Raw genomic sequence first — 22,138 nt, 5'->3', positions numbered from 1 at the left:
CATGCTGTTGTGATTTCGCACCCACTGGTCTGAATATTCATTCTCTTTCCTCCATGATGTTAAAATGTCTGGTATGGTATTAATATTCTTACCAATTTCTGAACTTTTTCCAATTTCACTTTTTGTACATGTATGATGTAGATTTATAGTAAAATTATTAATAGTTTTAATTCGGGAGATCTCCTTCTAATCTGTCACTCATAAAGAATTAAAATTTGTTTCGCATTAATGATCATTGTAATATTATTTCTGAAATTAAAATTGGTGAAAATTTCGTGAAATGATATTCAGAATCCTCAAAAACTTTTATTGCTGAAATGAATTTTTGGCTGGTGTGAAAGACAGAATAATTCTTTAGTTTTCAGGACTATGGGATGGTGTTTTCAGATAGTCTTGTTTCCATCACAATGTAAAGCAATGCTAATTTGTACCGAAAAATGAACATTGAACCAGTTCTTGCACATGTGATAGAGACCCCTACTTTGAACCCCGGCTGAGTTATGCCAAAGACTTAAAAAATGGCACTAGAGGTTAGTGTTAGGACTGGTCAGCATGAAGTCAGCATAATGCAGCAGGGTGGGACATCATGCTGCGTGTCTGCAGCATGATGCCCAGTACTATACATCACTATAAACTGCCACACTGCATACGTTGTAGCGATATGATGAAAATTAATAAAGCAACATTAAAAATTTAAATCACACACAAGACACGGGCAGAGTCTGATTATGTGCTATTATTGTGGTGTATGTAAATTGGAAGTTTCCTTTTGAAGCTGTTGATAAATTTGAGGAGTTAAGAAATTCAAATCTCATCGCTAAATTGTTTTCTGCTTCAGAGATCCTCACAAGGAAATCCCTGAGCTTGGATTTCCTTGTTTCAGATGTTGATTCTAATAGTCTTTACTAAGCATTCTAATTTCAGTAAAGAGCAAGGTTCATATTCTAGCTGGAGGTGATCCGAGCTGTGCAATCAATAAAACTACCACCTATCCATTTTGTAATCAAGGAAGTGAAATGATGTTGGTATGCCAGATGGAGATTATATAAGCTTTATTTAATCAACAATTGAACTTAGGATGTGTACCAGACTCACAAAATGATTGACTTAAGACTCATTAATTATCCAAACCAGTTTTAGTTGGTCATAGATCTTATGGCCCATTTTCCTCCATCAGTTTTCCTCCAGGTTTGTTGTCACTAGTCCTTCTCAGCTTCATGGAAGGTTGCTACTGAATGTTGTGCCTGCTTTCATCCCATGGTCTAGTTGACTTTAAGTGATAATGGTGGGTTTGGTCTTCCCATGGTCTAGTTGACCATAAGTGATAATGGTGCATTTGTCATCCCATGGTCTAGTTGACCCTAAGTGAAAATGGTGCATTTGGTCATCCCATGGTCTAGTTGACCCTAAGTGATAATGGTGCATTTGGACATCCCATGATCTAGTTGACCCTAAGTGATAATGGTGCATTTGGATATCCCATGGTCTAGTTGACCTTAATTGACAATGGTGCATTTGGACATTCCATGGTCTAGTTGACCTTAAGTGATAATGGTGCATTTGGACATCCCATGGTCTAGTTGACCCTAAGTGACAATGGTGCATTTGGTTATCCAATATAGCTTCACAGTTGTCATTTTGAAAACTTGGATTGGATAGAGCAATATGGGGTTTCACTCAAATACTTCTGATGTCTATTTGGTCGTAGATAAATATGTGACCAAACTAATGTCCAGTATTGTCACCGATTGTACCCAGTATTGTCACTGATTGCAGCCAGGATGAAAATCTTGTTCCTGCTAGTCCTGAATGAACATGAGGTTTTCACCAGATGTTTTGTGATGTCTAGTTTGGTGTGTGTGATTTAAATTTTTTTGTTACATATTTCAATCATATTGAAATTTTTGTTAAACTTGGTTAAAAAATCCAATCACACACAAGCAAGCCACTGTAGTTAAATTATTGCAGCATCAGACTTGTAATCTAAATGTTGCACTTTATAACCTGCTGAAACGAAGTCTTGGTCCACTGCCTTCTGGGAAGGTTTTTGAACTCTTTTCTTCATCATTATATGGCCAAATGTATTAAAAGCTGTTGAAAACTAATATTAGAAACTGGATCAGATTTTGTGGATGTCATGCATTTATGGTGATTAGCAAGTATATTATTTTATTGGTTTTAAAAGGTCACTGTGCAGAGAGGTAGGTTTGGGAGTCCTCAGGCTGAAAATTGGCCCACGCCCCAGTACAAAATATTTAATATTTAAATTAATGCAGAATTTCAAACTTTTTACACGAAAGACCTGAATCGACTTTGTATATGGATGCTTGGGGTAAGGGGAAAACCAGTTTGTTTTGTATTTGAAAGGTTAAGGGTCAAGTTCACTTACTGAATATGAAAAGCTTGTGCGCAAGCTCTTTTACATCACAAATCTTGACTAGACTTTATGGATAGCTTGCACATGAAGGAAGGAGGAAACCTGTTGGTGGTGGTTGCATGTTGTAATGTAAAAGGTGAAGGTCACTGGCTTATAAAGAGAAAAATTGTTTTTCTGCACAAACAGAAAATTTAATTCCAGACCATGTAACTTCACCATAGTTTGTGTATGACTAGTCCATTGGGTGAGAAAAATCATTTTGATTTGGAATTGAAAAGGTCAAAGGTTGCAGAAAATTCTGGACCATATACTTTTTAAGTAAAGTTTATGGAAGAAAGTATGGAACAGGCGATGATAAGTTTAAGAGAGTTTTATTCACAGAACAATGATTTTGAACAAAATCTTTGGTTCTTTAATAGTTTGGCCAGAATTTGTGAACCAATAGACTATGAGATCTATATAGGTCAGAGGTCACAGTCCTGTAAGTTTGACAAGCAGATAGGGTTTCATCACATTTAGGTCAGAAGACCACACTTGAGCCAAAGAATTAGGTTACTGATACCTGTTGGTCAGAAATCTCCAGGGTCGATTATACCCTACATAAAGGGCTTTTAAATTCAGGGCAGGTATATAATATCCTGTCAGTATCAGGAATAACTAACAGGTGCAGGGGATGAAAACAGTCAGGAACACAATATAGGTTAACTAACAGACTTGAATTGAACTTTGTGGATGGTTAACACTTTCAGGATACAGAGGAGGCCTGTCAAGTGTGTCCTGTTTAGGGGCTTGTCCGGGAGTGTTGCAGGTCCTCAAGCTATAGTGAGTGTTCCTTGTTTTTTTTTTCTTATATACATGTATTATTTTTTCAAAAGTATCTATATATCATTTTGCATTGCGGTTTATTCAGGTAATTTCAGCCTTAATATACAAGTCTGAAATGAACATTAGCCTTTGATTTTTCCTGCAGATTTTGACCTTTGACCTTATTCATTGTCAGCTGTTGGTAAAATGGACCAGACATGAATACAGATACATATATATATATATATATATATATATATATATATATATATATATATATATATATATATATATATATATATATATAAAATTGGTTTTAAAAAAATTGGGCTTGAATTGATTCACGATGAGGCAGTTGCCTTACACCTTTACTAGTTCCCATAACTACTTGTTGAATATTGGGTGGCATGTGATAATTAGAGCAAAATAGTTGCTAAAACGTTACTTTGTCAAAACTTGTTCAAGTGTTCTGATTTCAAGGCCATGCATTCATTCAACATGTGATATTGTACATTCCAGCATTACTTTCAATTTGCCAAACTCTAAAAATCTAAACTGTGATGTTTTGGGATTAGGACACAAAAAAATGTGTTTCCAGTAGGCCTATTATCCCATTTTCTCATTACTTATCCTAGCACTTACCTATGCAAACTCACCAGCTGCCGTGGTAAAATTAAAGAAAAAAAAATCACATTAAATATATATAAGATGTTTTAAAAATGAGGCCTACCTTTTAGGAATATGAAACATTTTTTTTTAGACATATGTATATGATTGATGATTTTTATTCAATAAATTGTCACAATCTGGCTGGTCCAGTGGACTTTATATTGAAAAAAAAATTGGTCGTCTCAGACTTAAGACCACTGCTTTTTTTTTAGGTTCATAAGATGTCTTTGTTTTTTAAGCTAGGTTGCATTTTAAGAAATTTAAAGGAGAGTTTAGGGTCAGAACACTGATTGATTGTACAGCTAAGATCATATAAGAGCATAGTAACTCCTCCAGCATTTTGAAAATAGGTTGCTCTGGCTGTTTTTAAGGTCACTGTTTTTTAACTGTATTAGTGTTACAACCAGATTTATATGTAAACCTGTCTTCCCTCAGGATTTGGCCTTTAGTCTTAAGAAAATAACCTTTAAAATATGGACTTGTGGTAGAAAAGCATAAACTATGGAAATAAGAGTTTTGCAATAAAATCCAGATAATTGGCTCATAACTATTTGATTTAGTATATTAGATTAAGTGGAGTTGTCAGGAATCAAGACTAACTTTTCAATAGTACCTCGGACGCTTTATATTGCACACATTTTTCATAAAAAGCATGTTAATGTTGAAACTATTGATTAGAGACATTTTTAAAAAAAAAAAGGGCATCCATAAAGTAATATAAGTTGAAGGTAAAATGGAACATAAGCCTCTTCGAAAGTTTTAATAATCTGTTCTAAAAAATGTGAATCGGAGCAGGAAGGGATCCAATTATGTTTATTGGACATCACATGTTAATTTGAGTATCTCATAAGGCAGGATATATTATTGCTGTCATGTGAAATAAAAAATAAAAAAAGAATTATGTCAAGTTAAGGCTGGCAACAAGCCATTGAACTGCATATGGCTTAGAACTGAATTTGGTTAAGCTGTACTTGATGTATACAAGACCTGTGTGTACTTTACAAACTTTTCATTTGAAGATAACATTTACCATCCTTCATCAGTTTAAAATACCAAACATTTTAAATTACTTGTTCCAACTTTACAATATAAGTAAATGGTATTTTGTTACACTTCACTGCAAACTGGTCAAACTTAGAGGTAAAAATCAACTGCTTTACTGAGAGTACTGTTAGGGTTGGCAGGTCTGTATAGGCAGGTGTTTATTTTAAAGGTCGTTCTTCACTACAAAAACACATGTTATTTGAGTGCAGCCAGGACATTGAACTGTTTAATTTTGTCTTTCAGATTGCAGACAGTTCTACAAGAACACAGCTTATTTACCTGTCAGTCAGGTGCTAACAGCCTTTGATCCTACCTGGAATTCATTTTCATCAGTCCTTTGTTAGGGTAAGGAAGCTGTCTGGCAATGTTTACCTGCCCCACTTTGTGGTCTGATGGCCAATTTGATCTTGACAGTTTTGTTACCATTTAAAAATACAAAAGGAACACAAGGCAGGTTAGCATATCTGTATGAAAATCGTTAGAGGGGTAATGCTATAGCCCAGTTACTGTCTAGAAGAGTAGATGAAGGTGATGTTGTCATTGGTGTAACCATTGGAATTGCTTTTAGGTCTCCTTAAGGCCTAAAAATGGGCACCTTTCACAATGAAAAGAATTTCATAATCTTGCAGAATTTACGTTTAAGCAATTTACTCCTAAAAAAAATTTCTTTCCATGTTTTTATTCTAAATAGTTACTTTGAATAATTTAACAGCTTCCTGGCACGAAGTTCTCATGGCTAGAGATGCAGACTCGCTGTTATATATGACTGCCATTTATGTGTGTCTGCAACACGGCAGAGAATGTTTTGATGCCTGTCCAACTATCTTAAAATTTGCTTTCTTCTGTCCATCTGTTGAATAATTTGTTTTCTTCTGTCCATGGATTGTTTTCCAATAAGGTAAGGAAAAACTATTGCTTTTGGGTTTAAAATTTCATAGGTCAAGGTTACTATGAAGGGAGGAAACAGGTTTTCACACAGTGATGCACTTCTCCATGACCCACAGCTACCAAATTTTGGCAATTGGTATAAGGAAGAACACTACCTATCTTGTAGTGAAAAAGTTAAAATTCAAGGTGACTAACAGAAATATATTTTTACAAATGAGTTTTCACACAGTAACATTAGTTCTGCATGATATACGTCAAACAAATATTCTGGATGGCTTGTACTTGGAGTAAGTATAAAGGTTATTGATTTTGGGGTTAAAGGTCATAGTTACTGCAAGGAGCAAAATGGTTTCCACACTGTCTATACATGCCAACCATTATGCTCTTTGGGAACATTAAAAAATATAACTAAAATAAAGCAATACAATTTTGTTTTACATTTATATTGTCATCTTTAATTCCTCTCGTCATAAAAACTTAAGAATATTCTAAAAACAAAGACAGCTGCTTAACACATTAACCCCTGGAGGTTTTTGTCGTTTTCGCCTGAAATTTGAGTAGGAAACACATTTTGAAAGCTATTTCTGAATGCATCCGAAAACACCAAATCCCAGGTGTTCTTTCAATAACAAACTGCCTAATTGTTAGGAACATCGTTTTTCATTGGCTATTTGGCTCACGCATGAGCAGAAGGGTCAAAGTTGGATTTATTTTTTATTTTTATTTTTTTGTTGCTAAACCAACCCATTATTTTTTTCTCGAGACCCCTCTTTATTCCAAATGCTCATCTTATCCTACCTTTTGCAAAGGTTCATCTGTCTGTTTGCAGCTGTCTGTTTGCAGTTCATACTGGTTTGCCTTAGATCTGAGACCATAAAGTGTAAAATCGGATTCCGAGCATATGGCAATTTTGGATCGAAAAACATCGATTCCAAAAACTGAGTTTTTCCGCTGTATTTTTTAGTGCAACTACAGCTCCGTCTGTCTACCTTTCTATAATACCGCTCACTTTAGTGTATCATGCATGACCATGACACTACGGAGCTGTGCAGTAGGCTACTACCTCCTGCCACATTAACTCCTCTCTATGGGTTAATGTGTTAAAAATAGCATGAGAGCTAATTTGTTCATCATTGATCTACACATTCCTAATTTTTGTTTATAACAAGAGAATGTGAACCATTTCCAAGAAAACTGTTTTGTGTTTGTATTCTGCTTTTAATCCACATGGTTTTGGCCTATTTTTGCCATGAATCCTGACCTGCTGCAGATTCAGGTAAGTAGGAAAGATCAGTGCACATTTTTCTTACAGTCAACTGTAATTGTGGTATAGATCACACATTTTATTGTCAGACTGTGCTTGTTTTGGCCACTTATATTAGGAAGAATTATGCTTATACCTCCAAAGGGTTTGGCATGTATAAATAACTAATTTTGCTCAAACTTTGTGCATGGCTTGCACATAGTGAATGGAAGAAGTTGATTGATTTTCAAAACAGGTAGGTGGTCACACTGAAATTAGAAAATGTTTTGCACCAAAATTACATATATCTGGGTTTTTAACAGAGGCGTACCCTCAGGTTTTGGTGCATGGAATTTAAAAATGACCTGTTTTTGACGTGCTGGAATTGTCACTTGTGCATCTTTTTGACACACATAGATTTGGGCTGAAACATCAATCTTAATTACCCTTGATTCTCTTTTAACATAACAAATTTACTCTAAGAGGTACCGTTTACTCAGTCCATAACCAATTTACTCTAGGAGGCACCAATTGACGTCTGCTCGTCGATAGTTTAGACCTTACTGGTCAATAAAATCACACCAATGGAAGATATACATGAACTGGGCGGAGCTACCAGTTGACTGAAGTCTGGTTTAGATTCAAATGACTTACGTTGGATTGTTTTGAGATAACGTTAGTTGGCGCTGTTACATTGATTTTAAGGTCAATGTCAGGTTGATGGTCAGCATTCTAACATTGATTTCTAGATTAATTTAAAGTTGATAGTTGACACTCTAACTTTGATTTCAGTGTCAACACCAAGTTGATGGTCAGCATTCTAACATTGATTTCTAGATTAATTTAAAGTTGATAGTTGACACTCTAACTTTGATTTCAATGTCAATATCAAGTTGATAGTCAGCATTCTAACATTGATTTCAAGGTTAATGTCAAGTTGATATCGCTCCAACACTTTAACATTGATTTCAAGGTCAGTACCTAATTGATAGCTCTCTAACACTGAGTTCAAGGTTAGTGTCATCTTGATAGTGTATTGATCAATTTTTATATGGGATTCCTTTTCAGCATGATGACATGAGGTATACATGGATTTTTTTCATACCGAGTTTGTATCCAAGGAATACCAGGAGTGATGCAAGATCAAAAACTTCTAGAATTCTAAAAAGAAAATTAGTTAACTGATTGAACCAGAATTAGAACGTGGGAAATCTGACAGTATCTGATGTCAGGTTTGATGTTGGCACAGTTAAATACATGACTATGTTTTTTAAATTATAAATCTGCCAACAGAGCAGCTGATTTGATGGAAATCCAGAATGATTTGTACAGTCCTCAACTGAAAGTTGGAGAGGTGCATGAAATAAGATGGCTGGCATTTTATGATGCACTATTTGCAAATTTTCACAGCTGGGCGGCTCTTGTGAATTATTTCAAAAAGAATAACAAGATAAAAGTGTCAAGACTTGTTGAATAAACTCATAGACAACAGATTTGTGGCATGCATGAATAATATGATGGATATCGTACTTCACTTAGCACAGCTAAAAATGCTTTTACAGAAATCTGACTTGGATATAGCAGCTGTGTCACTGGCACTTGATATTTTGAATTCTACCTTACAGAAAGCAGACATGGGAAAATCCTATCACCGGACCTGTATGTTTGAAAAATTTAAATCGTCTAAGAATGGAAACAAAACTAAAATTCACTTACAATGGTGTTTAACTCAAGTTACATAGGAGCACATTGAAAAAGTTTCAGATCATGTGTCTAACCTTTGCCACAAGTTTGTGAAGGTGGAGATGGCTGCAAGATTTCCAAAGAGCAGCACACAAGTGGCAACAGCATTTGCGGTTCTTGGTCTATGTAACCTCACATTCCTGTCTTCTGAGGAACAAGAAATGTATGATTATGACCAGATAAAAATTCTCTGTGAAGCTATCAGTCCCCCTTTGTGTGACCCAAAACATGTTTTGACAGTGGTCTCTTGCTAAGACTATCAGTAAGAGAAAAATGTGCCCTTGAGACAAAATGTACGGGCTCTGGCAGATTGTACATCAACATCATGCAGACACATTTCCAAATCTTCTTCAAATAGCATCGATGGCCATGGTTATGCCATACTAGGCCGTTGACTGTGAGAAGATTCAGCAATCAAAATCAAACCAAAACTGCAGGAAGAAGGCGTCTAGAAGAAAGGGTTCTCAACAGACTTGTGATGATTTCAATTTAAGGACCTCCTGTGAGAGACTTCAACTTTTACAAGGCATTGGTAGAGTGGAGGATGAGAAAGGACAGGAGGCTATTTAGGAAATAGTGATCATATTTGCAGAATAATGCAGTCACAATTACAGCCAGGATGCAGATGTATATATGTTCCATTTAAGAGTTAACCAATGTTTCCCTTTACGCACATTTGTGCGTCAGGGATGCACACTGGAGAAAATTGACGCACACATTTTGTTACCGTGCGTTCTTTTTGACGCAAAGGATTTTCATAATATGATCATGATTTATTTAATACCCAATGCATTGGACGATGGATGGCATCGTATATACTTCACGTATAGGCATTGACTGGTTCCCCGCCTTGTTTTCTCCCTGCCTTGCGCTCCTCTATTCGTATAGCAAAGTGCAACGCAGGAAACACATAAAACAATGAACCAGATTAGCATAGGCAATGTTATGACGGAGTAGCTTCCCCTAATCTCGCGAGCTTCTCGCGATTTTCATCGAGCTCAGCAAACTGTTCTAGATATTTAACATCAAGGCTCGTTGCACGAGAAAGTGATCTCCAGATTAAAACGTCATGCACTAAAAAGCATTAGCGAAGAAAGTGAAAGAAGCAGAACACAAAGAGTAACTGTGGATCTAACTTTAATGAAAAATGGAGAAAATTATTCCCTTGACTGGAATATTCATTATGATTACCGGTGTGACTTCTGATCGCATGATTGCAAAGACTGCAAAAGTGAATAATCCTTTCGTGACAGGATTTTAAAATTTTTAAAAAGAGGCCCTCGTTCGCCATAAGATATCTGGAGAACACATTATAACCTAAGACATTATTTCACAACAAAGAAATCAGTAAACTTGCAGAGACAAATGCGTTATTTGGATTACAAAGTCAGCGGGTCATTGCAGATTTTGTTGGTTTTTAACTTTTACTGCAATAAAAGAAAGATCTTAAAGTTCAAGTGTAACTTATTAGAAAGAAGATGAATCAGTATCCTCCTTGCTATTTGGATAAATGTGTTCTAGGACGAAGTACAATGAAACCTATGATAGTACACATTTGATGAAAGGCAGTAAATTAACTCCCATTTGGTTAAAAATATTTGTTTGGCTTTTTGTATTGGCTTATATGTAATGTGTTGGGCTATAATATTGTTGAGGAGACTGTTAACAGTACGACTTTAAAAGAAAAATGAACTAATAAAATTATTCTTTGAATGGACAATGCATTTGCTTGTTAACTGTGCATGTTGGTGTATTTGTATGTTTAGAGCAAGAGAGAGAGGGAGTATGTTGTGCAAGTTGTAATATCCTATTTCAAGCTGAAAAAGTACGAGTCGTATGAAAATTTGTCAGTACATTTTTGACCCCCACATTTTTTATTTGACCCCCAGTTTTGACACCTAGGGGTTTTTTGTACCCTCAATTTTACACCCCTGGGGGATACACTGGTTAACTGTTACAGAAACAGTGTATATACTTTCCTGGGGCCCTGAGTGGTCTAAAGCACACTCCATTACGAATCACTACCATCTTCGCCTCGGTCTGCGTGGGTTCGAGTCTCAGGTTCGACCAGTGTGGGTATGTGAGAAAGCTTGTCAGTAGCTTCTCGTGGGTTGGTGGTTCTTTCCGGTGTTTTTCTGGGTTCTTCCTCCACCATTAATACTGGCCACCATGTATAGCCTATCGTGTGCTCAAAAATGGTATTAAACCCCACAACAACAACAAAAATATACTTTCCCTAATTCATTTTGAGCTTTGGACTTATAACAAATTATTTTTTGTCATCCATGAAATGAAAAAATGTGCTCTTCTGATCTTTTTTAGTATGGATTTGTAACCAATCAGAATTGAGCATGGGACATGCATGAAGTACAGAGGAGTGACATTTGTAGTTTATGGTTTGATTCTTTAATGGTTAGTGTGTAGATAGAATCTTGTTATTAGAAAACATAAGACTCTGATTTCAATTTCAAGTGTTATAATATAAAGAAGGCATGATATGCATTTAATGCACTTATCATGCTTGCTATTGCTCTTTTTGCATACATTGAGGTTTTTCACCATAATGGAAGCCCCCTCCCCACATGGCTATGTTGGTCCCCTTTTATTTTCCTTCAGATTCAGTGGTGGCAAGTACCCACATTTATCAAATCCTAGATGCAACCCTGCTTGTGTTATCGATTGTTACCAAGGCTAATCAATAAATCAGTAAGACCTTTGATTGAAATTGATCTTCATTGTGTTTCTTTGGCAAGGAGTGTACACTGTTTAGTGAGCCAGCCTTGGTTGAGCTAGATTCAGTTGGTCTAAAATCCGATGTAATTATCATTTATCTTTATTGTTGAGGTGTTCTATATGCAAACCATGTGTGCCATAGAGACTACTTTCTTGTGCCAAAGAGGAAAAATAAGGGTCATTGGCACAATGGTGCAGAGTACAATTAAACTCAGCCTGACAGTTTATCAGAAATAAAGAGGAAAGAGATGGCTTTTTCATGAATTTTTACAAATTCTGTTCAGTTACTTGGGCATCATTTATTTAAGGTGGACTCTCTTCTCTCTAGTTCAGTTTCTCACACTGTATATACTCACTTATAAGGCAAGGCTTACTGCAGAGATCCTGATATGCCATAGCATAATGCACCAGCAGGTCACAGTCTCGTTTTATTTGTTTACTGATTACTTCTAACAAACTGCACAGACCCAGATCTGCCGGTGTATTATGAGAAGGAAGATCTGGATCAGTACAGTCTGCAGTTGGACTCAACTTATATGCATGTATGCATGGTATTTGATTGTGTGCTCTTAAAATATGTGTGCCTGCTTACTGGAGAAATGACTGTCAGAATAAAGGTCATTGTGACCTACATTATTCGCCTATCATGTCTTCATTATAAGTCTGCATTGAACGTCTTGGGTATTGTCTAATACAAGTCTAATGTAGACTTACATAATGTACATAATCAAGCTTTGTTCACTGATTGTTAGTTTGGACATGTCACTAGTCCATTTTAGCATAATTGCACAATTAGATATTTTAGAGATTTTATGGCTATTCATGCTCTGAGTCTCTGTGTTTTTATACGTTTAATATTACTTCTGGGCCCCGGGTGATCAATTGGTCTAAAGTGCTTACTTTAACCAATCACAGTCATCTCGCCTCTGTCTACATGGGCTCAAGTCTCTGGCTTGACCATTGTGAATACATGAGAAATCCTACCAGCAGCATCCTGTGGGGTCAGTGGTTCTTATGGGATTTTCCTTGGTTCTTCCTCTGCCAGTTATACTGGCATCCATTTATAACCTATCATGCCTGGAAAATGGCTTTAAACCCACAGCTTGATTTAGTTTTGTTCGCTTGATTAAGTAAAGTCCTCTTGAGAGAGACAGAATTAAGTAAACTTGCTTCGATTCATGTACATATAGATAACCTAATTAGTTTTGTATGAAATTAACACTGGAAAAGCTTGCATTGATTCAGGTACATATAGATAACCTAATTAGTTTTGTATGAAATTAACATTGGAAAAGCTTGCATTGATTCATGTACATATAGATAACCTAATTAGTTTTGTATGAAATTAACATTGGAAAAGCTTGCATTGATTCATGTACATATAGATAACCTAATTAGTTTTGTATGAAATTAACACTGGAAAAGCTTGCATTGATTCATGTACATATAGATAACCTAATTAGTTTTGTATGAAATTAACACTGGAAAAGCTTGCATTGATTCATGTACATATAGATAACCTAATTAGATTTGGATGAAGTTAACCTGATTAGACTTGGATTAAATAGAGTACAGTTACTTTTGTTTGCATATAGGTATATCCTAATTATAATTTCAGGCTGTTACAATAGATATTCCAGTATTATATAATTTTGTTATTTTTTTTTACTTTGGGGTCTAGAGTGTAGACATGATTTTTCTCCGTTTTAAAGCGGAATTCGACTTTTCTCCTGACTTGAATCAGATTTTTAATGATATAGTCTGTTTTTTATGTCATCTCTGATCTGGTTTTTTAAAAACGGTCTTTCTGGTCCCATTGTGCAACAACCATTGTAAATTATTTGTTCCATATATTAGTACACAACTCACATAAAGAGTATTCTTATTGGTCAAAGGTTTAAATTAAACTGATGGCAAGGAAAGATAACGAATGCTTGCAAAACCTGGCGTCCTGAGTTGTTGAGGGAGAGGGAGAGCATGACATGGAAAGTTTAAATAAAGGTTCAAAAAACATATGGAAATGAGAATGGCTGGAGCTAAAAGTTGATGGAATTTAGTTGGTCAGTTTATTGAAAACTGAACGCTAGTGGACTGGCATTTTGTGACCTCTGCAAGATAGATAAGAATTATGGTAATCACGGTTGGAAGAGTTTGGAAAAGCACCTACAAAAGAAGCTGCATATGGAAAAATTGAAGCTCAGGAGGCATCTGGAAAAAGTGCTATTAATTGCTATAAGAAAAAAGATTTCTTGCTTGAGAGAATGGATGTAGCCCTCTGTCAGAATATGTGCACTGCATGTCGCCAATACAAGCACCAGCGTGAAAGGAAAAAGGCTCTCTTTGAGAAGGAAAAGAAACGATTGCACATTGAGTAAAAAAAAAGTCAGTGATGACAAAAAGGAAGGCTAAACAAATCTTTGCCAAAGCCACAAAAAGATCTCAACTGGCATATCGACAGGTTGTTTCCACTGGATAAAAAGACAAGTGAATGTATGGGATTATTTGTATATAGTTGATGTACTTGGGTGTTTATTTTACAGATTTGTAATGAAAAGAGAGAAGTATCATATATTTGCTGCAAAACTTTACAAATTATTGTGACTTAATTACAACACTGACATGCACATGAAATAACTTCTGCATCAATCGTATTGGAGAACAAATTCATGTGACTATAAATATTGTGAAATTACTGAAGTAAAATTGTACATTTTTGGCAAGTTTATTAGTTTTTCAAATGATAATTTTTTTGTTTTATGTTCATAAGTTGCACTAGGAGCAGTTTTTAAGAGTGTAAAATGCGTTCTTGGCCTAAGGCCTTTGGCCCCCTAGACCCCTGGCTCAGAGGTGCTGCCCCTTGAGACCCCGTTGGGGGAGGACCCCTAAATGATCCTGTTATAAGTTAGGTCATGAATCCCATTTCATTAAGCGGTGGTAACCTTATGTGTATTATGTACTTTCTTATAATATTATTCCAGGTATGAATTGAGCAATGAATCCCATTTCATTAAGTAGTGGTAACATTGTATATATTATGTACTTTATCAGAACAGGGTAATGAATCCCATTTCATTAAGTGGTGGTAACACTATATGCAACATGTATTTCATTTTAGCATGGTTCCTGGTATAAGATGTGTTCAGTGATCAAATTTCATTATTTAGATGGTATTAAAATAGATGTGTGATATATATCATATGTGGATCATGTATTTCATTATGGCATGGTTCCTGGTACATGATCTGGTCATGGATCCAGTTTCCTTAGGTGGTATTTTCAATTATATGGATCATGTATTTCATTATGGCATGGTTCCTGGTACATGATCTGGTCATGAATCCAGTTTCATTAGGTGGTATTAAAATTATATGGATCATGTACTTAATTGTATGTCAGACTCACCACAAGGCAGTATATGCTATGGTATCCATCAACAGAATTATAATAAAGGAATATTATAAGGCAGTATACTTTGCATCCTTGGATAGTGTTATAACGAGGGAGTACTATATGGAAGTATACTCTATGGCCCCCTTGTATTGTGTTTTTATGAGTTCTATGTGGCAGTGTACTCATTGTCACATATTGATAGTGTTATAACAAGGGAGTACTATATGGAAGTATGCTCTATGGCACCCTTGTATTGTGTTATTATGAGAGTTCTGTGTGGCAGTGTACTCACTGTCACATATTGATAGTGTTATAACGAGGGAGTACTATATGGAAGTATATTCTATGCCACCCTTGGATTGTGTTATTATGAGAGTTCTATGTGGCAGTGTACTCATTGTCACATTGATAGTGTTATAATGAGGGAGTACTATATGGCAGTATACTCTATGGCACCCTTGTATTGTGTTATAATGTGAGTACTATATGGCAGTTTACTAATTGTCACCCATTGATAATGTTATAATGAGTGAGTACTATATAGCAGTATACTCGGCACATATGGACTGTTATAATGAGGGAGTACTGTAATGCAGTATACTCACTGTCACCTGTTGACTAACAAGGAGGGAGTACTTTAAAGTAATATTCTACTCAATGGCACCGATCAGTGTTATAATGAGAAATTACTATAAGTATATGCTGTCATCCATTGACTGTTATAATGAGGTGGTATGATAAAGTATATGCTGTCACTCATTGACACTGATAATGAGGGAGTTCTATAAAGTATATGCTGTCACTCATTGGCTGTATTATAAAGAGGGAGCATTGTATGTGTTTTACATACATAAATCTCATTTTTGCAGAATGGTTATATCAGTTAAAACTTTAATGATGTAATAGATCTTAAATAATTACTTATCATGACCAGAAATGCTGCCAGGCCATGGGATTGCTCGATTTTCACAACAAAATCATTACTCACACCACTTCTCAAAACCAAATGGGGAAATATGTAATTTGTGTTACGCCCAGTTTGTATTACCCATTGTGCACTGTATTTGTTTCATTTCTTTTATATTAAATTAAAATAACGTCTTGTCAAATTAAGCTTTGGTCGTCTGTTTTGCCAGTGATCACCATAAATCTGCATTAATGTAGATTTAGTGTTTGAATGCAACCATCTGTATTATTAAGATCAGATGCCGGTTCTGCAAAAACTATCCTGGAATTAGGGTTAAATTGTCATCTTGAAGGATATAACAAACTGATAGAGTAATCAGCCACAACAAAATTGTATAGAGCATGACAAGCAGCACTGCCAATACCGATTGTTCTAATAATATGGCCAATTATATCGGTACAGCTTTACTCTTCAGATGTGTGTGGGGGACCTTCTTTAGAAAATTCCTGGCAGCATCCATGATCATGACAAGAGGGAGGTTTGGTATGTCAGATTATAGCGCATTATTCCATCACTGTCTGAAGGCTTTTTTGTTAAATTTTGCTTTTTCATGTCATTTCCAGGTTTCATCTTTGTTCTTGATCTCTTGGCAAAATGATAGTCCCTGACGAGTATCTATGGATGGTCATAGTTGGCTTTATCATCGCCTTTGTCCTGGCATTTGGCATTGGTGCAAACGATGTGGCAAACTCCTTTGGAACTTCAGTCGGAGCAAAAGTTCTTACACTTCGACAGGCGTGTATTCTAGGGACAATATTTGAAATTCTTGGTGCTGTTTTGATAGGTAAGACTGTTTTTGTTATCTCATTTTTAATAATCAGTTCATCAAAATGTGGTTTGCATTCACAAACTGTGTGAATGTTGCCTGACTTGTATGGGCTTCTTTCTGCAGGAGACAGTGCCAATGTTTCTATATTTTAAAAATAAAATTTAAGGAAAAGTCAGACATTGCAGCTCCCTGTAAATTTTCAATGATTCCTATGAAATCTGTTTAGCTACTTTTTTTGCTCATAATTTGTTGCAATCTCCAGTGATGTCCCTAAAATTTTATGATTGAAATATGTGCTAGCTTTTCTTAAAGATCTTGTTTTTTCTAGACATAGAATATTTCCTCATGACTGGACTGTCGTAATTTAATTCCTCATGACTGGACTGTCATAATTTAATTCCTCATTACTTGACTTTCATTAAATAATTCCTCATGACTGGACTGTTGTAATTTAATTCCTCATGACTGGACTGTTGTAAAATATTTCCTCATGACTGGACTGTTGTAAAATATTTCCTCATCACTGGACTGTCATAGAATATTTCCTCATCACTGGACTGTCATAAAATATTTCCTCATGACTGGACTGTCTTAGAATAATTCCTCATGACTGGACTGTTGTAATTTATTCCATCATGACTGGACTGTCATAAAATATTTCCTCATGACTGGACTGTTGTAAAATATTTCCTCATGACTGGACTGTTGTAAAATATTTCCTCATCACTGGACTGTCATAGAATATTTCCTCATCACTGGACTGTCATAAAATATTTCCTCATGACTGGACTGTCATAGAATAATTCCTCATGACTGGACTGTTGTAATTTATTCCATCATGACTGGACTGTCATAAAATATTTACTCATGACTGGACTGTTATAAAATATTTCCTCATGACTGGACTGTTATAAAATATTTCCTCCCGACTGGACTGTTATAGAATAATTCCTCATGACTGGACTGTTGTAAAATATTTCCTCATGACTGGACTGTCATAGAATAATTCCTCATGACTGGACTGTTGTAAAATATTTCCTCATAACTGGACTGCCATAGAATAATTCCTCATGACTGGACTGTTGTAAAATATTTCCTCATGACTAGACTGTCATAGAATAATTACTTATGACTGAACTTTTGTAAAATATTTCCTCATGACTGGACTGTCATAGAATAATTACTCATGACTGAACTTTTGTAAAATATTTCCTCATGACTGGACTGTTGTAAGATATTTCCTCATGGCTGTTGTAAAATATTTCCTCATGACTGGACTGTTGTAAAATATTTCCTCATGACTGGACTGTCATAAAATATTTCCTCATGGCTGTTGTAAAATATTTCCTCATGGCTGTTGTAAAATATTTCCTCATGACTGGACTGTCATAAAATATTTCCTCATGACTGGACTGTCATAAAATATTTCCTCATGGCTGTTGTAAAATATTTCCTCATGACTGGACTGTTGTAAAATATTTCCTCATGACTGTAATGTCATGAAATAATTCCTCATGAATGGACTGTATGTACTGGCGATCCAGCTTCAAACTGCACAGACCCGGTTCTGCCATTGTATGATGTGCTGGTAGATCAGAGTCTGTGCACTTTGGTGGTTTTGGGGAGCCCTTCCTTTTAGGTTATATCTTGGCAGCTGTAGGTTTGGCCTTACAGTTTTCTATTTGTTAAATTTCCAGCAGGTTACTGTTCATTTCTTAATCTGTCACACATTCTCTTCACTTTAATCTGTCACACATTCTCTTCACTTTAATCTGTCACACATTCTCTTCACTTTAATCTGTCACACATTCTCTTCACTTTAATCTAAATATTGGCAAGTTGTTTGATGTAGTGATACATTACTTCCGTTCTCGTGGGTCGGTGGTTTTTCCCGGGCTCTTCCTCCACCATTAATACTGGCCGCCATGCATAGCCTATCGTGTGCTGAAAAATGGCGTTAAACTCCAAAACAGCAACAACTACAACATTACTTCCACTGTCGATAAGATAGGGAGGTTATACCATGGTAACTTTTCAGACGTCTTACTTTTAACTGCTGTAATTTCTATTGAACATTGTTTTTTACACACATAAATGTCAAAACTGAGTTCTGACAAAAACCTCAGTATTTGAATGTAAGGGGACACACACACACACACACATGTAATCCACTAATTTTCCAGGTAGGTCTTTGTGCCTGTAGATTTGAGTTCAGTTTACACCTGTGGGTATAGTACATTTCATGCCAGGATTGAACACAAGCACAAATTTGTCATTGGCCAGTGACTATAGAATTTCCTCATAGGGTGAAATCCAGGTCTTTCATTTTCATAAGGGAATTTTCAAAACATTTTAAGGGTAGCTATTAATGTATATGCACAGTATCTATGAATAGGCCCCCTTGTACTGTGTTTTAGTGAATGATTGTGTGATAAATTTTACTGAATAAAGATAAAACTTGAAACTGCTTATCTTCATTATTGGCATAACGGCTATGTTTGTATTTTATCAGAATGGTAGTTTAATGGCTGATATGTTTTGGCTTGCAATGGTTTATATGGAACAAGGCAGATTGGTGACCATTAGCTAGATGTGCAAATGTAAGAGTAGGGAAAACTTTTCAGTATATTATATAAAATGAATGTCCGTGTTCAGCAAGTTTTTAAATAGTTAAATAGGGCACTAGAAACCAGGTAGAACTAGAATGCAGGTTCATTCATTTTGCTAGTAGTTGGAGATCCATGTTACCATTGTTTGCTTTAGGGACAGAACCAGTATACTCGTGTTTGTAATGAGATGCATGGTTTCATCATCAGAAATTTACTTACAGGGGCAAGAGTATCCAACACAATTCGCAAAGGAATAATTTCTACAGATGCCTTCAATGGAACTGAAAGCGTATTCATGGTGGGAAATGTAGCTGCTTTATCGGGTAAGTTGCAGAGTTTAGCAGTGCATCCATATTCCTCCTTACCCCATCCCACCCCACCACATCCAATTCTCAGGGCTGGAGAAATTCATCTTGAGTTTGTAGGCGGGATATCTTGTGAACCTTCGAATCAAACAAAACTGAATTGAATGTCCAAGTGCCTTGTCAGGTTACCAAGCCTGGATTAGGTTATGGTGGCCTTGACCCAGTTTTCAAACTTGAAGGGTCATATTTGGTTTGCGCTAAATAGTCTAAGAGTGCTGATGCGCCGTAAAAATACAAGCAATCAGTATACGTTACTTTGAAGAATTGTATAAATTTTCTGTTTTGCTCACGTGCATTGTTATTATTGTAGACTACCTTTTCAGTTAAAGAGCGATGGTTGCTAACGAATACTGAATTTGGTTGAACTGTCAGAAAAACTTAAATGAAATTAAATCACTTTAGGCTGAATGTGATTAGATGTATTAGTTTTGTCAAAGAAATTGCACCTATACTGAAACAGGCTTAGGCACTCCTCGGGTAGAACGACTGTTCAAGGAACTGGAATGGTGGTTGACAGAGTTTGAAAAATGCAACAACAAGGTTGTTCTTAGATTTACCCAACAAGTAAAATGATTGCCGAGTAAATTTAGCATAAATAAAGCAGTTTGACCCAATGATGTGCATATGAAAAAGAAAGCAAAAGACTTCAAAAATGAGCTAATGAAAAAGAATGTAGATTTTATTTCATATTTTAACACCAGTTAATAAAAGTGATACATGATAAGATTCCTCTTGTTTCATTTTTAGTTACTTTTTATTCCATGTTGAGAGGCATCTACAAAACAAGATTGCCCCCATTTTACTATTTCCATCTGGTATTCCATGTCAGCATATGTCAGGGTGAAAGATGGGGAGACATTCGACCATTTTAACTTGAATCTGAACAAGGTTAAAGGGAAATCTTTTATTTTTTAAAACAAACATTGATACACTTGTCTTTACCCCAGGATGAAAAATACATCTATTGCAACTGATGGATATATTCCAAAGTTGATTTGCTTAGCTCCTTTCTTTATTCAAGGGAAATAACTCCACAAAAATATTTAAAACTAATTCTTTAATTAGGTGTTACAATAACAGTTGGTATCAGTATAATTTATATCTTTAATTGTATTATTCCTCACATCATGCACACAACAGTGATGAGAACTTGGAATATTTGAGTGGTCATCTGAATGACCAGTGTTGGAGCCAGTAATGGCTGAACCCACCAGTACTGTCAGATGACCAGGAGCAAAACTTGCTGATCTCAGCAGTCTGAGTTGTGAATTTGTCATGAACCAGCTTAGTCCTAATGCCATTTGCTCCAGAAGCTTGACATAAATTGAGGGGTGTCCCCCAACACCCTGTGTTCTCTAGTGCCTTCCCTTCTGTTTCGTTGCCACTCTAACTCCACTTCTGCCTTTATTTTCTATTTAGGTTTTATGTGCGTGTGTGTGTACATTTAAAGTGAGATTTGTTAATATTTGTTTGTGTCCAAAGATGAAATTCTGCATTTCACAATGTGGTAAAAAGTTCTTTTATTGCAAAATATTTCACATTGTTTCAAGAGTGCCTCTTTTTTTTAACAAAAGTATCCATGTTCCTAAAATACCTCCAATGACCCTCTGCAGGAATGGGTATGTTAGAATAGCGTAAGAGTACTAGATGTCATCCACATGTACTTTCATTGTTTTCTTCTTCTGTTTTATGACACATTTCCAAGAGAAAGATAGGTCTCTTCAATTTGGAACTTTGCCTCAGATTCATTATATTAATAGGTGGCCGTGTGGTCTAAAGTACTGTCCGTTATGGATCACTGCCATCTCAACCTCTGTCTGCATGGGTTCAAGTCTTGGATTCGGCTAATGTGGGCATGTGAGAAAGCTTGCCAGTAGTTTCTCGTGGGGCAGTGGTTCTTTCCGGGGTGTTCCTGGGTTCTTTCTCCACCATTAATAAAGACTGCTGTGCATAACCTATCATGTGCTGAAAAATGTCCTTAAACCCAACAACAGCAACAATATTATATTAATAAGGTAGTTAGGTAGTGGACCAGTCAATACTTTCAAAGAAAATGGTGCCAGATGTTAAGTGAAACAGGATTTACAGTGTCAGTTGTGGATGTTATATGAATGAAAATATTTAAGTAGATAGATCTTTTCAAACTTCAATACATCAGATCAGACAAAGGACAAATAAGTGCCGCTTTACAAACTTTAAAAGAAGAAACCGAGGGTGATGTAATACAGCACTCTGATTCAGTACATGATTTTCATGCTCAGTGTGGAGTTAACGACTTCAAGTTCACGATCATACAGTGAAAGTTACCCGTCTGTACTATTTATAGCAAGTGCTGAATATGAATAATTGCCAATTTATTTTGTGTTTTTATTCTGGTTCTAATCCACTTCCATTTTACCCTTTGTCACAAGAATTTTGACCAGCTGCAGTACCAGGTTAGTAGCAAAATTAAATGTACTTTTTTATAGTGTGCTGTAATTATGGCATGTAACATATAGGTTACACTTTTTATGCCAAAGTGTCACTTTTTGCCAAAT

At 35.8% G+C, this 22,138-nt stretch overlaps 1 protein-coding gene across 3 annotated transcripts in view; it reads left to right on the top strand.

The window, feature by feature from the left end:
* Positions 1 to 22,138, top strand: part of LOC149784648 (sodium-dependent phosphate transporter 1-A-like) — an 81,295-nt gene that overhangs the window by 21,147 nt on the left and 38,010 nt on the right. For 2 of the 3 annotated variants that reach the window (XM_089932704.1, XM_089932702.1), the window contains exons 3-6: positions 3,127 to 3,199; positions 5,138 to 5,239; positions 16,422 to 16,642; positions 19,458 to 19,559. In XM_089932704.1, coding sequence (XP_089788830.1) covers positions 16,453 to 16,642; positions 19,458 to 19,559 — 292 coding nt within the window. In that variant the 5' untranslated portion in view covers positions 3,127 to 3,199; positions 5,138 to 5,239; positions 16,422 to 16,452. The remainder of the gene's footprint in view (positions 1 to 3,126; positions 3,200 to 5,137; positions 5,240 to 16,421; positions 16,643 to 19,457; positions 19,560 to 22,138) is intronic. The other variant, XM_089932703.1, reaches the window with a different exon arrangement.

The sequence above is a fragment of the Sinohyriopsis cumingii genome, chromosome 14, assembly GCF_028554795.1.
Source record: "Sinohyriopsis cumingii isolate HCF-2022 chromosome 14, ASM2855479v2, whole genome shotgun sequence".
In the NCBI taxonomy this organism is placed as follows: Eukaryota; Metazoa; Mollusca; class Bivalvia; order Unionida; family Unionidae; genus Sinohyriopsis; species Sinohyriopsis cumingii.
Note: the sequence above shows the minus strand (reverse complement) of the source record. Positions and strands in the feature narration are given on the sequence as shown.